The sequence below is a fragment of a genome, unplaced genomic scaffold (assembly GCF_019419815.1).
Source record: "Pyrus x bretschneideri cultivar Hongxiangsu unplaced genomic scaffold, Pyrus_bretschneideri_v1 Contig265, whole genome shotgun sequence".
NCBI lineage: Eukaryota > Viridiplantae > Streptophyta > Magnoliopsida > Rosales > Rosaceae > Pyrus > Pyrus x bretschneideri.
Genome location: NW_025999574.1, coordinates 1,025,098 through 1,045,826, shown reverse-complemented (window position 1 = coordinate 1,045,826; position 20,729 = coordinate 1,025,098). Strand labels below are relative to the sequence as shown.

The window sequence follows — 20,729 nt, the reverse complement described above, 5'->3', positions numbered from 1 at the left end:
AGGCGAACTCCCAGGTGCTCAGAAAACAAGTTGGGATCCACTTGCGGAAAAATATATTTTGAAGAATATGAATATGATAGTTTATTAAAGTGGTAAGAGAAATAAAAGAAAAACTAACAAAAATTCCTGGGGTACCAGAAAGTCACGCATGACTTTTTGGCACCCTCGAGAATTTGAAACCTTTTTTTTTCTTTTTTTTTTTTTACTTTTCGGTTTAAATATACACTTGTTGTTCCATAAATTGTAAATCCACTTCCAAATACATTCTAATGATTTCCTTAATGCTCACGGAAAATATAGAGAAAATAAAAAATTTGCATTTTTTTACAAAAAAACGCGATTAACACTTACAATTTTCAATTGGTTTTGCAAATTCTTACATAAATCACCGTTCAATCTATTTATTTTCACATTCACCTCGCTGTGAAGTTTTAAAAATTAAAAGTGTTTTAAAAATTAGGATGAGACTTTACGTTGAGATTCTTGAACGAATATTGTTATAATCCATAGCCGCTTGACTGGCGATTCCTCCATTGTGGGTAAGTGAAACCCCAACTCTACGAACTCAAGAAAAGGCTGTACATCAGTAGTAGGGGTGTTAAGACCGAAGCGGCCACCCTCGACAACAGATAGGAGGAGAACCGTTTTCACTTCTTTAGTTTTCGTTTTTATTTTAAAACTGAAAGCGAAATAATTATTAAACACAGAGCAACTTAAATCCAAATTTAGTCTAGAAAATATTCACATCCTTATTTTTCATTACATGAAAGAATTAGAAATATCCATACCTTACATCTCTACACAGCTACATACAATCTAGAACTAGCTTTACAAATTACACACTGCATATCTCCACTGCCCCCATAACTTGTACACACAACACCCACACCACCATGTACATACTCGTGTGTATTTTATTTCTTTTCTATGTACGACGTCGTCATAATTTTCGACAAATACAACCCCTTCACATGTCCTCAGTCAGATGTACATACCAAGGTCCATAAACACTAACCGATACGGTGGCTGCCACCACTAAAACCTCTGCGGCTTCCCCCAAGCTGTCGGTCAGCGCAACAGCTCCAACTTGCCGGAGTGCTGTTTCCGCTAATTTTCTTCCTAGGGATCCACTTCCGCCAAGAACCACTCCCCTTGCAGCCGTATATACAGCACGAGAAACCCTTTTAAACACGGGATCCTCAGCTTGCAAGCTCCTTCCTAACATGCTCGTCATAACTGCCTTCCTTGACCGAAGTTTCTCGCTGTCTACAACTTTGTTACTGTCAATCGAGAAGTCACTAATTGATTCAACAATTTCCTCCATGCCAGCATCTTCGACACTGTCCAAGGTTCCCAAAAGTTGCTCCGTGCATTTTGATACTATGTGTTCCATGTCTATAGAGCTGGTTACTACCCTCTCGCTTAAAAGGGTTTGCCGGCAAATAAGGATGCTGCATTTACATATTTTTCACCGGGGATTAGAAATCTATGATATAGTCACTCAAAGCAAAGACAACTGAAACGTTGATCATTTAGGAACGTTACTTTTTATGCACTAAAAAAAAAAAAAAAAGGAAACCCCCATATTGTTTCAAGTAAATCCAAGTGCACGAGCGCTAAGTTACCTTATGGAAGTAACAATAATTTTCTGAATTTGAGCCTGAACAGCCCTCAGCCTAGAATGGTTAAGCTTGAAAGTCTCAGGTAGAGCCTCCTCAGTCAAACCAGACACACCGCTAACCAACTTCAACAAACCAAGCCTCACCAACAAATCAACTGTTTCTCCCTTACATTCCGGTTGTTGAATACCTAGTCCAAGAGAAACAAACACATATTAAACAAAGAACACGGAACCCACTTTGCAATTACAAACATCCCCTTAATAAAAAAATTACAAAAGTAATTTCCGTACTCAAACCTGTGCTATTAGTAGCAGCAGAAGTAGAAGGGGAATTTGATTTCACCAGAAAGCTTCCCCCACTTCTAAGGGCGGTGGAAGGAACAAACCCCTGAGATGGATTATCACCACTCATCAGAGTTGAGCAAGAGATTGTATGTTCTTGCCACTCCTGATCTTTGCAATCCCACACTGCTGAAAGCCACTGTGCTGTAAGTGCTAGAGAGGTATTGGCATCCGAGGGAGATCCATAGCGATTGCCAAAAGCTTTTCTCAGGTATTCCACACCAGTTGGCCCCTTTAACAAAGGTTCAATAATTCTTATACGTGCTTTGCTAATCTCTCGTTTAAGCGCCTGTCACAAAATCCAGCATTACATTACTCTGGGGGAATCTTGGTATTTCAATATGTATTTCAATATACATTATTACACTTTGAATCCACTGACTAGTGTTATATGTAGAATTTTTAACAGAAATGTTTGAAATACTGTGTTTTGAGATATAAAAGGCAACTATCAAATACACTGAAAACATTTTCAATTCTCATGCAACAACTCGCAAATAGTACTACAAAAAATACGCATACAGTACCAATAATTCAATGAAAGACGTTACTATTACCCTTCTGAAACTTATTGCCCATAGGTTTCTATTCCACAAAAGAAATTAATACAACGCGAAACCTTTTTCAGATGTACAACTAAAACTAGAGACATACCTGAATCTGCTCTAGAACAAAACGCAGGCCCTTGATCATTGCCAGGACACTTGAGCAGTTGGAGTCGTCCCTGGTTTGACATATCTCATCTAGTTCTTTCCTTAAACTCTGGTATGTGGCCATCATTTCATCATCAGTCGCTGGAGAGGACAGCCTTCGCAAAGTGACCAATGAAAACTCTAGGATCTTTCCCAGGTAATCAATGTCCAGGTTACCAGATTTCAAAACCTAAGGACAAAGAATAGAAGTTAATTTTCTATCCATGCATGCAAAGTAATGTTAGAGAAGACAATTAATGGTGCTGCTACCTGAGAGAGAATATCCACATCAATAGCATCAAAAATCTCTTGCTTCCAGCCCTGTGGAGCCATCTCACAGATTTCATCCCTCACCTCCATCATGAGTTGAATTATTCTGTCATAGTTGGGCTCATCCTCTTTTACAGATTCAATTACGCCATCCCAAAAAGCCTTCTCCATTGTCTGTCTTATCTTTGACTGGAAAATATAATACCCATCAATCAGAAAAGTGGTAAAATTTCTGGCTCATCATCAGTAAATACATGTGTAACAACAAACAAAATATCCTTTTCAAAATATGACCACAAATAGATGAAACGGCATTACTTATGAGTCTGTCAACATCCAAAACAACAATATTTACATTTTTAACTTCAACCACTAATATTATTTACAAATATGAAATGCACAAACCTGAACATTGTTTGGATCTTCGTCAGTAACATCAAAAATATTGGCAAATCCATGCTTCTGCTCATGTAGAAACTCATTCACAATTAATTCATTCTCTGTGACCAACTTTTGTGAAGAAGATCCACGCTGCTGATCCAAACTGGTTTTCCTAGCAGAGGATAGAACTCCATGATGAGCAGTAGCATCTTCCCTAAATAAGGATCGGACTACACGACCTGGATTACTTCTCTTATCTGCACTAGCAGAAGGACTGAGTGTTGAACTAGGGGGACTTGGAGAAATAATGTGTGTGACCTGCAACCCTGATGGGCTTCCATTTTCCTTTGCTTGAAAGTATTTTAACCGTGTTTCGGATATAGCAGATTTCATACGCTCGATCCCAGCATCTCCACCTAGGTGCTGCACTTTTTCCCTCAATAGCTTTTGGTCTTCAGTAACCTACGCCAACATATAACTCAAAATGTCAGCCAATAAGTCAACATAAAGACACTGCTAGATTGTCAAAAAAAGAAAAGACAAAGTTGAACAATTCCTATAAAGGAAATTTGTAAAACTAGTCAATATTTAGCTTATTCTTTTACTGTATAGAAAAGATTGGCCCCTCTCACTGAAAGAGATGAAAATTAGCAAGCATGGATTTTCCTTTTTGAAAAGTGACATATATTATTTTCCCAAACATACTCGCAATGATGGTAATTGAAAACATAAAAGTTCACAAGCAAGCAACAAGAATAAGTACAAAATGGAAAGAGGAAGGTGAGTAAAACCCATTAGTTTATAACAGAAAGTAAAAACCTAAGATGGAGTGGAGGGTGTGCCAGTTTGTCTTCTTTCCCCCTATACATAAATCAAATGATATTAAAGAAAGAGAAGTTTGATTTTTTTGCTGATGGTGGAACAAACCCAGTCTTCTTAAATATGTCACACAATTTTTTTACAAAAGAAATGAAGGAAAAAAATAATAAAAATCAATATACAACTAATGTACCTGTTTCTGAATAGCCTTCATATCATGAGTAAGATCACCAGTCACTCCTTCCGGAGTCATCTTGCAAGTTTGAATCATAGAGAGCTCTAAATGGCACGCTGCTCTCACCAAATCTTCCACTAATAGCTGAGCATCCTTAACCTTCCAACCCACAAAACAATTCAAGTAGGAGCACCATGCTTTATCAAAGGCTCCAAGCTGAGATCTGAAGGTCAAATGTTTGGGCGATGCGGAATCAGACTCATCATCAGAGCTTTGCATGGGGCCGTCGAATATAACCTTTAGTAGTAACTCAAACTGTCTAACAAACTCTTCTGCAGATTTGGCCAGAGAAATTTCACGCTCTCCTCTACCACTGAAAACCGCATCTGGATGACCCAAAATCATGTAAGCACAAAGAACCACTCTCATCGGATATCTTGATAATTTAACAGAATTTCTAGCTGTGTCCCTGATGGAAGATGCTTTATTTGCGCTTCTACTCCTTAAAGATGGCCTTGGTGTAGTTCTCTTTCTTGGGGAAGCAACTCGTTTAAGAAGGTGATCTATGTTATCAAAGTTGGATGGATAATTTATTGAGGCAACAGCCCTGGAAACTTTTAACCGACTCTCAAGCCGGTCAAGAAGAGCTTTCACAGTCTGAAGGGTATCAGTTGATTCAATCAAAACTGCAAGCTGCTCAAATGGCATTGACTTGACAGCCTTTTCAGTAATTTTCAAGGCATCATAATCTTTTGCCAAAGCAAGTGTAGTTCTCCTCAGCCTGAGGAAACGCCTCCAACACCTATTAAATATCAACACACATTTAGGCTGAAAGTTGTAGTTTAAACTTGGGTAAAAAATAGGATATCAGCATTTTACAAGCTAAAAATTTTCATTATCATAGAAACAGGTGAAACTTAATCTAAAGCTTCATAACCATAAAAAAAATATAAACGGTTGACTCTGGTATACCGCAAAACACAACAAAGAATAATAAACATCTACTCGAAAATACGAAAACAACCACAAGGCTTTGACCCAGACCAAAACAACTCTCTGAGATCAGTATTTCAAAGGATGCATACCTTGCTAGCTTTCTGGAAAGAAGATCAGCCTCCTCGTGCATCCTATTCCAACTCACTTGAAAAGATATCTGTAGCTTTCCTCTTTGCCTTAGATACTCTGCTCTTTGCCTCTTTGCCTAAATGTATAACCAAAAAATAAAAGTTTATTAGGAAACACTAGAACAGCAACAAAAGGCCACTGGTAGAACTGAGAAATAAGTTGTGCTTGTGTAAATGAAATGCATACCCTTTGCAACCGATTTTCTAACTGCTCCCTCTTCGCCCTCCTTTCAATCTCACGTTGATGAGAGACAGACTTAGCCACTCTTTGCACTTGCAACATCCTTGCACATGCCCTATTCTTCTCTGCTTCCAAAAGTGCCAATCGCTTTTTTTCAGCAGCTGCACGTTTTTGGCTAATTGCAGCACGTACTCGTTCCTTGTACTTCTTCTCCCAAGCCATCTTCCGCAATAAGGACTGAGATGTCCTCTCCTTCAGAGTAGCCCTTCTTTGTCTATAAGCTTTGAGCATAAGCATTCTATTTGCCTCTGCCTGCTGAAAACGTGATTCCACTTTCGACCCAAGCTTTTGACGTTCCTTTTCAACACGCATTTCTACCTCACATTTAGCTGCTTGCCGCAATTCATCCAATTTCGCCAAGCGCATTTGAGCGTTTTCAAGAATGCTCAACCTGTTGGTTCAACAGTAAGCAACAGAATGACAAGATTAATCAGGACGTGGAGACTGGAGGAAGCATGGTCAACTCGTCGAGTTTTGGTCCGAGTCATAACTTAGTAGGAGCAAAGAAAAGAGAGTAACTTCACAAAGGAAATAATTATCAGTTGGGGGTAAAAATCAATTGAAAAAATAGGGTCCCAATATATGCATCCAAGAGAGTCCTGGGTTCACTTTCTGGTGAGAATGAAAAATAATATTTTCAATCATGATAAGGAAAAACAGAAAGAGTGAAATCCTTCAAAACGAAGAGGGACCATTCAAAACATTGTGGACCATTTAAAACATTGTGGACCATGAAACATTGGAAAGTGAAACTAAGCATCATTCTAAGCCAACAACATTATAGAAGGGTGAGCTTCTTAAACGACATAAATTCAATTATTCAAGTGTTACCTTTTCTTCTCAGCAGCTTGTAGCTTGGCTTCTAGTCGCTGGCCAAGGTCTTCCTCTTCAGATGAAGATCGGGAAGGACTCCTCGGCTTCGCCCGTGCCTTGCTTGACAACTTTTCATAGTGTTCCTGTACCCAAACCAATTAATGAAATTCGAAAAGTCAGATTTAAACTGTAAACTAGATTCAAGCAGACTTAAGAAACGATATAACAAAATTTTACGCCACAAAACACATCGCTTAACAAGAAAATACGATTACTGAAAAACAATACTGTTATTTGTTCCAGACTTGAAAACAGAGACACCCATGAAAAAAGGAAGAAAACCCAGATTTCAAACAACCTTACCTACCACAAGCAAAAGCAACACGCTTTAAATTAAAGGTATAAACAGTCTAACCATCTACAAAATTTACTTTAATTAAATATAAAAACAAAACAAAGACTGAATCAAAATTCCCAAGGTGTTTTTGATATATGAAAATTTATAAAGTAAAACCCTCTTCCGTTCAATTGCGATAAAAAAGATTGTACAAAAGAAAACAATAAGAAAACAAATAAATTTGAATATCATCTCAAAATTTGGAACCAAAAAGTTCATAAAAAAGTAAGAGAAATTGATAACAAGCTACTCATGGATCCTTAATAAGTCAGCAATCAGCATCACCTACCTAAAATTAAAATTAAAAGAAAATTAAGAAAAACAGTTCTTGACTGAAGTATATGGCTCAGTCCAGTCTTGAATTTTCCCGCACCAAATTATCATCAAAATTTTCTCAGTAAACAAAAAGAAAATTAGTGGGATAAGGTATTTTTTTGTTGTTGTTATTGTAGACAAAAAGAAAATTACAAATTCGAAAATAAAAATTCACGGATGAAAAACAGCATTTAAGAAATGAATAGTACAAATAGAGAAAGACAGAGAGGGAGGGAAACCTGACGGCGAAGATCGGCGAGTCTGAGCTTGGCCTGAATTTGTTCGGCGGTGTTATGACTCTTGTTACAGTCGACAAGGCTGAGCCTCCGTCTGAGCCTTGTGGGAAGTCTCGGAGGCGAAGAGAAGGACGACGCCCTTTCGTCGGCCGGAAAGTCCATGGCTATGCCGCCGCCTCCCCCTACCATGTCCCCTCGTCGTCGTCGCGTCAGTTGAGTTGATGATCAATCAGCACGACGTCGTACGGTATGAAAATCGAATTCGCGAACCGATCAATCAATAATTTGAACGAATCAATAGAAACTGATACGTCGCGACCTCTCCCAGCTTTTGCGTTTCGTTTCGTTTCGTTTCGATTGAAAGTTCGCTTTTTGCAATTTGAAATTCGAAGATTTGTGTCGGGAGTTGGGTTTGGGTTTGGTTTGGGTACGGGCTGGGATTTTAATATTTATTTTTGTGGGGGGTGGGGGAGGATGGGACGAAATGAAAAGGCGTGAAGAGAATGAATGTGTGCTTACACATACGTATTATCCGTGTCCTTCACACGTCGTCTCTCGCCCCAACGGTATTATTTTACTCTTTTGATTTTGTTTTTTGTTTCTTTATTTAAACAACAACGCGGACTACGTAATATACATATATGATATAACGGATCCTTTCACAAGAGGGATCCTCATTTTTTTTTTAAATTAAGGACACTTTCTTGATCTATATAATATAAAGGATTCTTTAACAAGAGGGACCCTGACACCGAATAGAATTTGGAAGGTTGAAGGTTGTTGTTTAGTAATTTAATTCAAAGATGGTTCATATTCTCATTAAGTTTATGTTTAGTAACCTCTTCCTTGAAGGTAGAAAGTTGTTCCATGCCTAGCTATTTAAACCCAGTACTCATGTATGGAAATTATTCAGAAATTAAGAATTACTTTTAAACTTGGTTTAGTAAAGTGTGAATTTCTTCCTATCCATAAACTCTTATCTCTTTGGTGGATTCCTTAGGGTGGCGAGTTGTATATCTTTGAGTGTTCACTTGTGGTTTCTCTTTGATCTCTTTTTCCAGTGTCAGATCCTCTTTTTTTTTTTAAATAGGGATACTCTCTTGACCGTTGAATTGGCTTTAATGAAATTGTATGGTCGAGGTTAAATCATAGGTCACACAATCTCATTAAAGCTAAATCCAACGGTCAAGAGGGTATCCCCATTTTTTTTTTGAAAATTGGGGATCTCTGTTGTTAAAGGATCTGTATAATATAAATACATGCATTGAGGATGATTTTGAGGCTAACAATACGGTTATTCTTTTTAAGTCATGTCTTATAAGTATGTGTCAATATAATATTATTCTTAAGCAAGCCCACCAAACAGATCTTATAGGATAGAATTGGATTGGCAAAGAGTTTAAGATGAAACTTGTAACTTATATAAGGATACGTTACATAATCTACTCTATTGTCGATTCATAATCTATCATGTCCAGTCATATCCATCTCACATTTTGACATAACAAATAACGAACTAAACTCTAATTCATTTTAATTGGTACAACCTATCTCAACCAACTCGTCAGAAATGCCTAATCTAGCGAAAGGGATCCTCTCTGGATCTCTTCCACCAAATCCATCAAGGTCAGCAATTTGGGCCCTTGAAATTTGATCTAATGACTAAAGTTATTATAACTTTTAAAATGAGTTTCTGTTTGTAGCCGTTAAATCAATTTTTAAGAACTCAAATTGATTGACTTGATGGATTTTGTGAAAGGGATCCGGAAAGGGACCTTTCCGCACTCAAAAATGGTTGGAACATGACTTCCGCATGCGTAAAATATGTATGTATGTAGTTTGCATGTTCATATTAATTTGTGGGTCAAACTCTTTCTGATTTTAGGGGAAATGAATCAATGCTAGACGTGCTATTTCAAAAAGAATTAAAGTGTTGTGTTGGACCACATTTTTTAATTGTTTTTATTTAATTCTAGGTAGCGTTGTTTATTTATCAATACTATTATTAAGAGAAGATGACTCGTATTCTTTGACGTAACCGGATATGACGGTAAGTGATTACAAGCAAAAAGAATTATGAATCTAAAAAATTGAACAAGTAAAGGGTAGGACAGTGAATATACATTGCATATGTTTTTTATGGTCAATTTTAAAAGAACAAATAATTTACGTGTCATGATACAAATGGATAGAGGATACATCTCTTCCATTATAACCGATGCCATCATTTCCATTCCTCATGATGAACAGTTTTTTTAAATGAAAATAAATAAAAATTGTGTACCGACCGTATTATTAAAAATTGGTTTCAATTTTTCATTTTATGGATATAAAAAACGTTGAATTATAAGGTAAAATAATGGCAACGTTTTTTTTAATGGACTGATAAACTTAGTACGTAATAGGTTGAAGATGAAAATTTTAATCACCATGACAATCTACCACTTTTTTTAAAATATAACTTTTCAGCTCATTTAATATGATTCATTGAACGTAGTCAACAAAAAGGTGATTCATTGAATCTAGTCGCGTTATTTTGAATACAATTGATATTATCTAAACTTAGATGTAATGTTTTTACAACGACGACAACAACAACAAAAAAAAGTGATGGAGTAGGTTAAATCTTACAATGGGCTAACCATAATAATTTGGATTGAATTTGACTTTAGTGATAATCAAATCTAAAATTTATCACTTACAAGTAAAGAGTTATACCATTAAACTTGTTGTGCTAAGTCACATTTTCGATCGTTATTTTAGTCTAATTTAAACTGTATGTAAAGAATCCAAATGAATATAGAATAAAGGATACATTACTCTAATTAACTTAACTACGCAAAGATTTTTTAACCGTTGACATTTGAAATATTTGCACTGTAACTTTGGAATTGAAAGCAATTGTGAGAATACACGAAGAGTATCATATCTGAAATTAGCAAGTATTTAAATTTTTTTTCACCCGTAATTTAGATTTGTCCCATCAGCAACATCTGGAATACATCTAGAATATAAAAGCATTTCTTGTAGCTACAACCACAAAAAGGTTACATCAAATTTAGGTTTGATTTGCTATAAATCCTACAAAGCACTACCATGTGAGAATGGTCAAACTCGAATCATAGCCAAACTACACTACCCCAATAGTCATACTGTTTTTTCAACCAAAAAAAAAAAAAAAAAGTAAATTACATAAAATTACCTTAATAATTGGGCTAATTACAGTTTTATACTTCATCTTTAAAAAATGTCAATGTCATACCTCATCTTACGAATTTGTTACAATTTAGAACCTTCCGTCAGTTTGTCTGTCAATTTTTCTGTTAAATAGTGACGTAACTTGAGACGGAGCCCACTTTCAATTCCAACTAGATTAAAATTTTAACTAAATATTAAAATTAAAAAATAAAATAAAAAAACCAAACCAAACTAAACCAAACCCACACCCAGATCCCCTTCCTTCCCCTTGCAACTCCCGCCCTCTCTTCCTCCATCTCCACCTCCCTCCCATGGTGCTCATCCCCCTCCCCCTCCTACACACCCATCACCTTCTCCATGTACGCCCACTCTCCTTCCCCATCGTCATCGTCTGTACCATGGCAAAGTTGCTTCGTGACTGCCTCTGTAGTACGGGTTCCTGGCCCCATTTTCTTGCTAATTTGGCTGGTACTCGGCTCTGATTCCTAATCGAACCCTCTGTCTCCTTTCCCCTTGTTGTTTTCGTTCTCCGTCTCGCAAAACGTTGCCTTGGTTTATGAACCGTTACAGAAAAATACGACGAAACTAAGGCCATCTCCAACTGAACGAGGGCCAGAGGGCTCATTTTATCCTTCTGGCCCTCCAAGATATTAATATTTTAATGAATAGTATAGGGTCATATTTGCCTCCATCTCCAACTGATGCCCAAATGGTCATAGGGCTCGTTTTAACCCTGTCACAAAAAACTATCTCCAACCGAGGGCCAAACATAATTTATTATTTAAATTTAATATTATTTAATGTTGCATAATGGCTTAGGAAGTTATAGGAAAAAAAAAGAGAATTTAAAAATTTGTAAAAAAAAGAAAAAAAAAGGGTCTACCATTCATGTCGGCTATAATCAACAAGAATAAGTACAATATTGTCGGATATATCCGATAGAAAATGTATTAATAATGAAAAATCCAGCCAGCCAGCCTTTGGCCTTTTGTTGTCTAGTGGGGCCCACGAGCCATTTGGCCTAGCCTTCGGTTTGAAACGGTTTTCGAGCTATTTTTGACCCTCTGAACCCTTTGGTTAGAGATGGTATGAAGGGCTGTGCGCGGTGTTGCAGATGGCGAGGTTACCAGTGATGGTGTACTGGTTTGCGCTAGTTTTAGAAAGGATAATAGGGAGGCATGAGGGAGGCTGCGAAGGTTTTCTGGAAAAGCCAAATATGGGGTTTTAGGTTCTTGGAGAGGGTGATGGGTGTGTAGGAGGGGGAGGGGGAGGAGCGCCATGGGAGGGAGGTAGAGATGGAGGAAGAGAGGGCGGGAGTTGTAAAAATGTAAGAGGGAAGGAAGGGGATCTGGGTGTGCGTTTGGTTTTTATTTTATTTATTTTTTTTAACATTTAGTTAATTTTTTAATTTAGTTGGGATTGAAAATGGGCCCCTTCTCAAGCCACATTACTATTTAACGGAAGAATTGATAGACAAACTGACGGAAGGTATGGAATTGTAACAAATTCATAAGATGAGGTATGATATTGACATTTTTTTAAAGATGAGGTATGAAATTGTGACTAGCCCAATAGTTGAGGTAGTTTTATGTAATTTACCCAAAAAAAAAAAACTTAGTTGCCTGCTTCGTCTTGAAAATTCACCTTTTTGAGAACTTGGAACGCATTTCATCTTACACTGCCCACTACCATGGATTCACCAATCCCAATAATCGTATCCAGAACATGTCGTATGAAATATGAGCTTGGGATTCGTTCCTAACCACTGAGGCATCCTATGTTGGTTCTCAATAGCCATATTTCATTCATGGAAGCTTTTTTGCTCACGACCATAAGTTATGGTGTATGCTCATTATACACTTAATCATCTATCTTGTGTCTTTTTGCTCAACTTTGGTTAATTTTTTTTCAAAATTTAAAAATGTAACATTTAATGTGAAAGTTAATTAGAATTATATGAAATAACACGTAACAGATGATCAGTTGTATGTACACTATTATTTATAGTTGTGAGTAATTACCATTTTGCCCTCTTTATGTAAATATTGTGTATAAAAAATGAGGGTAAAATAGAAAAAATAGGGATATGATTGTTATTTTCTCAAAAGAAATAAAATTACTATTTTACCCTCCTCATGTCAATATTATGTAGTCAAAAGTGAGGGCAAGATTGAAAAAAATGAAAAAAAAAATTGACAATGGTTCTTCTCTTAATAAAATAGAATACATAAGGCGTTTTATTAAATCACCATAAGATAATATAATAGCACAAAGAAAAGCCAAAAATATCGTCCAAAACCAAACGTGAAAATCGTATTAAAAAAAAAAGAAAAGAATTATATACAATTTGAAAGGACACAAACACAACATTATTGATACCAAGAAACTTGTGCTCACAAGTCTTTGAAATCATGCATCCTCGAGATTGGCATGTCCCTTCCATTTTGCTCCATATTCTTTTCATGTTAGATCGAAAATGTCTTGGAATGGACATTTTAGGCTTATTATTGAACCAAAAAAAATTTAGTGGTAGAGATGTAAAACACCCATTTTGGTTGGAATGTATAAATTTACGATGATGTCAGAGAAATCATCTTTTCAAATCATGTTGGTAGGCAACATGATGAGTCAGTTGATGGTTAGATTTTTTTTTTTAAAATTATTAAAAATGTAATCCAATCATCAAGTGTCACATCATTTAATTTACAAAATTTAGTTTAAAAATTGATCTCTCTAACATTTTCATAAATTTACATTTGGAACCTGCTTGTTTAAGAGAGAATAATAAATGACATCCCAAATTTATCTCTCCCTTTAGAATAAAAATAAAATATACATATCCCAAAAAATGTAAAGTGAAATATAAATGTTGCTTTTACGTCTTCAACTTGCATCTCTCTTTTGGAGATGCTTCAAGGAAATTTTGTGGTGATCATGATTAGTTGCATAATTGTGCTTATCTTTTGTAATATTTTTCCATTGAACATAATAAAATTAAAAAAAATTAATCAAGTCAAAGAATGGAATAGTGACTCCCTATCTAATCCCACAAGCTAAAAGTCATCGCTGCGATCGATTTTTCAGTGTACTAGACATACAAAGCGATAGATCAAGTATTATAATACAATTAGTTAAAAACTTGAAGGAAAAATAATTTCGAACTAATTTTATTATAACAATTTGCGTATCGGACCGTGTTTCCGATACACTGAAAAATCTATCTTTTTGGAGATGCATGCTTTAAGGAAATTATGTGATGAATCATGATTAGTTGGCTAATTGTGCTTATTTTTTTTGTAATAATTAATAGGGTCAAGGAATGAAATAGGGACTCCCTACCCCATCCAAACCCAAAGGCCTAAAAGTCGTCCCCTTGAACATAAAATTCTTCCCTTTTCTTGTAAATGCCTACTAACTCTAACCAACCTCCATTTTCCCTTCATAAACGTGTTACGTGCATACCACAATAGTTCATGTCTTTGCTAAGTTTGCTTCATCATTCAATTAAACATTAGCCAAATACTTAAAAAAGACAAGATTCCCATAACTTCGATTCCAAGCAAAGTCTTTATTTATGACTCTACAAATGTTTAGACACTACCTATCTTTAATTTAATTCCTCTCTCAAGGATCATTCCTTCAAAAGTTGATATTGTAAAGGTGTTTTGACTCGCATTTCTTTTGTTGCAAGGAAGTGAATGAATCTTTTTTAAACTTATAGGATTTATTGAACAATCCAACGTCACTGTGTTTTAGTGATATTTTTCTTTATTTGTTAGTGGGAGAATTTAAGTTTAATTTTCGTGGACAATAGTTTGATACCAATTTATTATGGCTAGCCCATTTTGTGCCTGGCCCAAATTCCCCAGTACTGAAGTGGGCGTTTTACATGTCTTTTTAGTTGTAAAACTCTCTAATTGAAGGATGTGAAATACTTATTTTCGCTCAAAGATATAAATAAAAATGAACATTTACATTTTTGAGAGGCGGGTCTCTTAGTTATAGTAAAAATAAATAAATGAGTCACCTTTACATCTCTTTCTTTGAAAAAATAAAATAAAATTTAGTGTACTGGGAACATAGCTAGATATAACAAATTGGTTGAAATTTCTTTTTAAGTGCGCAACTAATTGTTTTGTGATGCTTGGTGTCCCAAACCGTATTTTCGGTACACTGAAAAATCTTTTCTTTTTTTGGAGTTAACTTCTCAAGTTATATCTGTTGCGTTCTCATTCTCTCCCCAAAATTGTAACAAAGCAGCTCACATGGTGATTACTCATGTCTTTGAAGAGAATAGTGTATTCTAGTGGGATGATTGTGAGCCAATTTAGTTATTCAAATCCTCGTGCGGATGTTAATGTATCGGTTCAGATTTAATCATTTATAAAGCAATTTATCGTTCAACAAAAAAACACAAATGACATTCTTAAGAATATAAGACGGAATATAAATATTATTTTTACATCTCAAATTTGTATCGATTCCATTGAAGATGCTAACTTAAAAACAGATGCGACGCTTGGGCGTGACGTTTACACGTCCCTGCCCCTAGGCGTTGGCCACGCCGCCGATGACGACTCATTTGACGGTTTAAATTTGGCTGAACGCCAGAAGGGGGATCTCTTTCTCTTGTTCTTGTCGTTGTCCAATTGGGGCGATGCAAGCAATCACCATAGAGTCCACTAGCAACTCGCGCGAGTAGCCAGGGGAAATACGTACTCGCCTTCCTGTGGTCCACACCTGCCCATCAATCTCTCTCACTACCAAACCTTAGGATATATAGTTGCCCTCTTCCTTTAATTTAATTACTTTTTAATTTATAAAAAAATGGACAAATAATTGATGTTTGCCATATTAAACTAGATTAGTAACGCTTTTAGAATCTTAGAATTGCATCATGCTTTTACTCATGTTTATTATTCAATCGCCACGTGTGAATTGTGATCAAGATTTTTTTTTTTTTCGTGTTACCTACTTATAACCTAAACTACATGTTAACAAAAAACAATTTATCAACCGACAGAAGAAGAAAAATCAAATTAACTCTATCAACAAAATTGAAGAAAAAATAATCAAAATAAAAATATGGTTAATATAGTAAATCAAATACAAAATGATTTGTTTTTTGTTTTTTTTTTAAATAATGCTCTACCACATATTTATATCATCATTTGTATCATCTCTATGATAGAAATAGGGCATATCAACGTATGTGAGCCTTATCTCTATTAGAATTTAGAGAGACGATACAAAATATGCGGTAAGGGTAACATTAGGGTAACATTTCTGTTTTTTTCAAACCCTCACAACCAGGTGACTATGTATCCATTTACTCTTCTATGTTTTTGTCTCAAATAAAATAAACTTTTAGTAACGAAATATAGTTGTCTAGAAAGAGTCGTTAAAGATATAAACAATCTATTCAGAGACGAAAATTTGTCTGAAGGTCTTCATAAAAAATCCAACCATTTTATATTTTCTCTCTTTGTAAATTTTATTTTCAAAATTTTAATGAGCACATGCATAGCATGTGACGAATAATAACAAGAGTGGTGCTATCTACACACTTCTTTTGCAATTCATTTGATCCAGCTACCAAAAACTGAAATGGTTGTCTGAAAGATAAAAGAGGTGTATAGATAGCATCGTCCTAATAACAATTCATTATCCATGGAGTAAACCTTAATATAAAGAGAGCGACTTACACGATGCAGGTATACCGCTACAGTTAGGCCTTGCGCCAATAAAATTAACATATGTGTAAAATTTATTCATATGTGTTTGATTTATTGACACAAGACATCATGTGACTATGTGCGATTGCCATATAAATTGTTCTCCAACATAAATAAATAAAATTTAAGAACACAAACCCCTCCATTCCTAGAAAGGATCCTCACCGGATCCTCTTTGTGAGGATCCCATGAACCCTTTAATCACATCCGTTCATTATATATCGTGCAGTCAGTTTTTGTCAGGTACTATTTATATTCAATTTTAAATTAAAAAAATTTATAATAATTTATTACCCACGATATACGATGAACTAATGTGATTTGAGAATTCCCAGAATCCTCACAAAAAGGATCACGCGAGGATCCTAAATCCTCCATTCCATCTCTTAAGAAAAGTGTAAAGGAGAAGAAAGGAGTCATTTTCTTTACCATTAAAAAGTAGGTTTTGATTATTAGTGTGAGGTGATTCATTTCAAACTGGTGATTGTTTAGTTTCTTTCACGAAATTCTTTTTTTTTAATTAATTTATTTTTTAATAATAATATTATCTACACTAAGAGATAAGAGAGTGAGTTAAGTTTCACAATGAGATAGAACTAATATGGTTCAAATTCACATTTGACGAAAATCGAACCTGAAACATCTTACTTAAAATAGTCAGAAGATCAAATTTAAAACTTCTCACTTACAACTTGACAAGCATACACAAAAGGTATGGCTATCTTGTACAATCTGAGGTTATAGCACGTCATTTCAAAGGGTCAATGATTCAACTTTCACTCCCTGTATAAGTTTATATTAAGAGTTCATTGGAACCTTTTTTTTTTCTTTTTTTAATTTTAATTTTAATTTTTTAAGTACTTCTACTTAAAAGTGCTTTATGTGAAAAAAAAATTTTCATGTTTTTCTTGGTTGGACCAGCTTAGTCGGTGATTTCCGTCTTTATGTGAAGTTTACAAATTTGTTTTTATAGTCGATCAGCCTCTGCATGCTCCTAGACTTGCCCAGCAGCCACACAAGCTGGAGAGAACGCTCGAATCCGGCTCAACACATCACACCGTCTTTTGCCTTGGCATTGAAATTTTTAATAAAAACACTTTTAGTTATGTTAAAAGTATTTTCAAATACAGCATAAATTTTGCAGTTAAGATAAGGAAACGGATTCTCCGGATTCCTTCCATCAAATCTACAAAATCAAAGGATCCAGATCCTTAAAATTTGATAAAACAGCTAAAAACAGAATCTTCTTTAAAAGTTATAATAACTTTAATTGTTTCATCAAATTTCAAATATCCAGATTTCTTAACTTGATGAATTTGATGGAGGTTATTCGGAAAGAATCCCTTTCCGTTAAGATAATGCTTGACAATCTAAAGAATGATTAAAAGAAGGTACTAGTTCCAGTTTTGATTGGACCGCATCCGAGTAATCTAAGGGTGGTCCTAAATGTCAAACTTTTAGAAAGCCAGGTGCTGGCTTAATGCTGCCTCCACGAAATCGTGCACCAATTGGACACGTTTCAAAGTTGCAATTCTGCCAATTTGGACCATACACATACCATATAATAAATTTCTGCCTGCCCCCACTTTGGAGAAATTAAAAAAGCAAAAGATGGAAAATGGTTACGGTGGTCACTAATTTTCGGCAATCGAATGAATGGTGGCTTTCAAATTTGATGGCGAAGTTGTGAACACCAGGTGGTTTATATGGAAAAGTACTTTAGAGTTATCAGTGTTCTGTATTCTTTGTAGAATTAGTAAACTAATAATTATGCTCTGAATTTATTATCATTATTTGCTCGTGTCATGTCCTTATTTTAGGAGAATTTCTGTCTAATTTTTGGTAGATTTACATAAGCGATAACTTTAATTATGTCTTCATGCATATCATTACTACATCACCTAATCAGGTGATGATTAACACGTCTTGAGATCAATGCCCACTAGACAGTAGGGTGGGGTGTATCAGTTTGGGAGATTTTTTACCAAGGTCTACTTCATAGGTATTCTAATGCGACAAAAAAGTGTGCTTTATTTTTTGAAATTTTGTTTTGAAGACACGTTTTGTTTTTCTTTTGGTTCTCTTTTGTTTGCGTCCCATAATTACTTTCAAGCAACGAATCTTTTAATGAAGATTATGCTTTTGTTCTTAATTTTCACATTTGACTCTGAATGGTTTTTCTTCCTTATTTTGTATTGAACCATCTTATCTCTACTAATTAATAAAACACTCATTGTCAACCAAAATTCTATGAAATTACCAGTTTAACCCCTTAATTAAAACAAAACATGAATAAGAAATACGGGGTAGAAATGTGATTTCACACAATCAAATTTTGCTGTTTTTTTTTTCAAAGCCTTACCTGCATATAATCCTAACATATCTCTAATTAAAATTAAAAAAAAAATAAAATAACTTCCTACTCCCACATTCTCTATCACTCTCTTCCTCTCTCATTCTATTTCAAAAACAAAAATAAAAAATTTCTTACACACTTTGTGCGTGCCCATATGCTAGTAATGATTCAAAAAACACTTTATTCCCAACTAAAAAAAAAAAAAAAAAACCACCTCAGCGTAAAAGCCAAAAAAAACATATAGGAAAGGAAACTAAGAATTCACAAACACAGCCCATAGAAAAAGATTCAACCCATGTGACTGAAAATTGGTATGTAGTGGTGTTGGACTCTCATCGATTTGGGCCTCCTTCTGTGCTGTTAGCCCATTTACTATATGCATGTACGAGTCTACTCATCTTTTACATGTCTTCTTTTATACTATACATTGTCTAATATATTGTCTTACACAGCCCATACATTGTCTTTTAAATGATTCGTTCAATAAACCATCACGAGGTGGTTAAATGGTTGGGAACAAATGTCAGGTTCATATTCCACACAAGATGTTTTGGGTTCGATTTTTGGTGTTGGTAAATCATACAATCGTGGTCGAGAAAATTGAAATATTTTTGTGAATCTTTTCGACTCCCAAAAGAGTGAATTACCGCGATGAAACCATCAGCTGGTTCCCTTTTTAAAATGAAAAGAAACAACTCATTCCATATGCAAGCACTTTCTCAACAGTGATGAGCGATTTGACATTTATTTTTTATCTGCATAAATTTGCAAATTTGAAGACATGGTAAGGCAATAAAGCGTAACTTGTACTGCAAGTTACTACCCGTCAAGCCGTACGGGGTCCATCATTAGCTGCTAGCTTCCACGAAAGTGGTTTGGGAAAGGAAGAGGATACGCAGCATACGCTTTCCCTTTTTTTCACAAAGATGTGAGTCTAGTGCGGATGAGGATGTTGGGCAAACAAAACTGATCCCGAATGCTTGAACGTATGTAGTATGCTATGCCGAGAATGTTGCAAGCAATATCACGGCTACTTGTGGTTGAAGTTATTAAGTCACTCATTAAAAATTCGATAAGATATCGTATGTTATATCATAAACATTATCTACGTCAATTTTTTAAAGTACTTCTACTTAAAAGTACTTTTTGTGAAAAAATTTCATGTTTTTCTTGGTTGGACTAGCTCAGTCGGCAATTTCCGTCTTTTTGTGAAGTTCACAAATTTGCTTTTATAATCGATCAGCCTCTGCATGCTCCTAGTCTTGACTTGCCCAACAGCCACACAAGCTGGAGAGAATGCTCTAATCTGGCTCAACACTTCACACCGTCTTTTGCTTTGGCATTGAAATTTTTAATGAAAACACTTTAGTTATGTTAAAAGTATTTTCAAATACAGCATAAATTTTACAGTTAAGATAAGGAAACGGTTCTTCGGATCATTTCCACCAAATCCACCAAATCAAATGATCCGGACTCTTAAAATTTAATACAACGACTAAAAATAGGGTTTTCTTTAAAAGTTATAATAACTTTAATCGTTTTATCAATTTTCAAATGTCTGAATTTCTTAACTTGATAAATTTGGTGAAAGGGATTGAGAGAGAATCCATTTCTGTTAAGATAATGCTTGACAAACTAAAGAATGGTTAAAAGAAGGTACTAGTTCCAGTTTTGATTGGACCGCATCCGAGCAGTCTACGGGTGGTCCTAAATGTCAAACTTTTAGAAAGCCAGGTGCTGCTGGCTCAATGCTGCCTCCACGAAATCGTGCACCAATTGGACACGTTTCAAAGTTGCAATTCTGCCAATTTGGACCATACACATACCATATAATAAATCTCTGCCTGCCCCCACCTGCGAGAAATTAAAAATGCAAAAGATGGAAAATGGTTACGGTGGCCACTAATTTTCGGCAATCGAATGAATGGTGGCTTTCAAATTTGATGGCGAAGTTGTGAACACCAGGTGGTTTATATGGAACAGTACTTTAGAGATATCGTTATTCTGTATTATT

At 35.4% G+C, this 20,729-nt stretch overlaps 1 protein-coding gene across 1 annotated transcript; it reads right to left on the bottom strand.

The window, feature by feature from the left end:
* Nucleotides 1–713: 713 nt before the first annotated feature.
* Nucleotides 714–7,722, bottom strand: LOC103940378. The gene is made up of 11 exons (XM_048587289.1): nucleotides 7,430–7,722; nucleotides 6,497–6,621; nucleotides 5,612–6,056; nucleotides 5,386–5,501; nucleotides 4,319–5,102; nucleotides 3,331–3,768; nucleotides 2,926–3,114; nucleotides 2,618–2,845; nucleotides 1,919–2,252; nucleotides 1,626–1,809; nucleotides 714–1,451 (listed from the first exon to the last, which is right to left on the bottom strand). The coding sequence occupies exons 1-11, from the start codon at nucleotides 7,613–7,615 to the stop codon at nucleotides 968–970; spliced, it is 3,513 nt and encodes a 1,170-aa protein (XP_048443246.1). The 5' UTR covers nucleotides 7,616–7,722; the 3' UTR covers nucleotides 714–967.
* Nucleotides 7,723–20,729: the final 13,007 nt, after the last annotated feature.

What these genes read in the sequence shown, in the direction of transcription:
- LOC103940378 (XM_048587289.1), bottom strand. Translation starts at nt 7,615, where the DNA reads ATGGTAGGGGGAGGCGGCGGCATAGCCATGGACTTTCCGGCCGACGAA. An exon ending in TGCTGCTACTAATAGCACAG is followed by an intron (nt 1,810 to 1,918) that starts GTTTGAGTACGG and finishes CTCTTGGACTAG; the next exon opens with GTATTCAACAACCGGAATGT. An exon ending in ATTATTGTTACTTCCATAAG is followed by an intron (nt 1,452 to 1,625) that starts GTAACTTAGCGC and finishes ATGTAAATGCAG; the next exon opens with CATCCTTATTTGCCGGCAAA.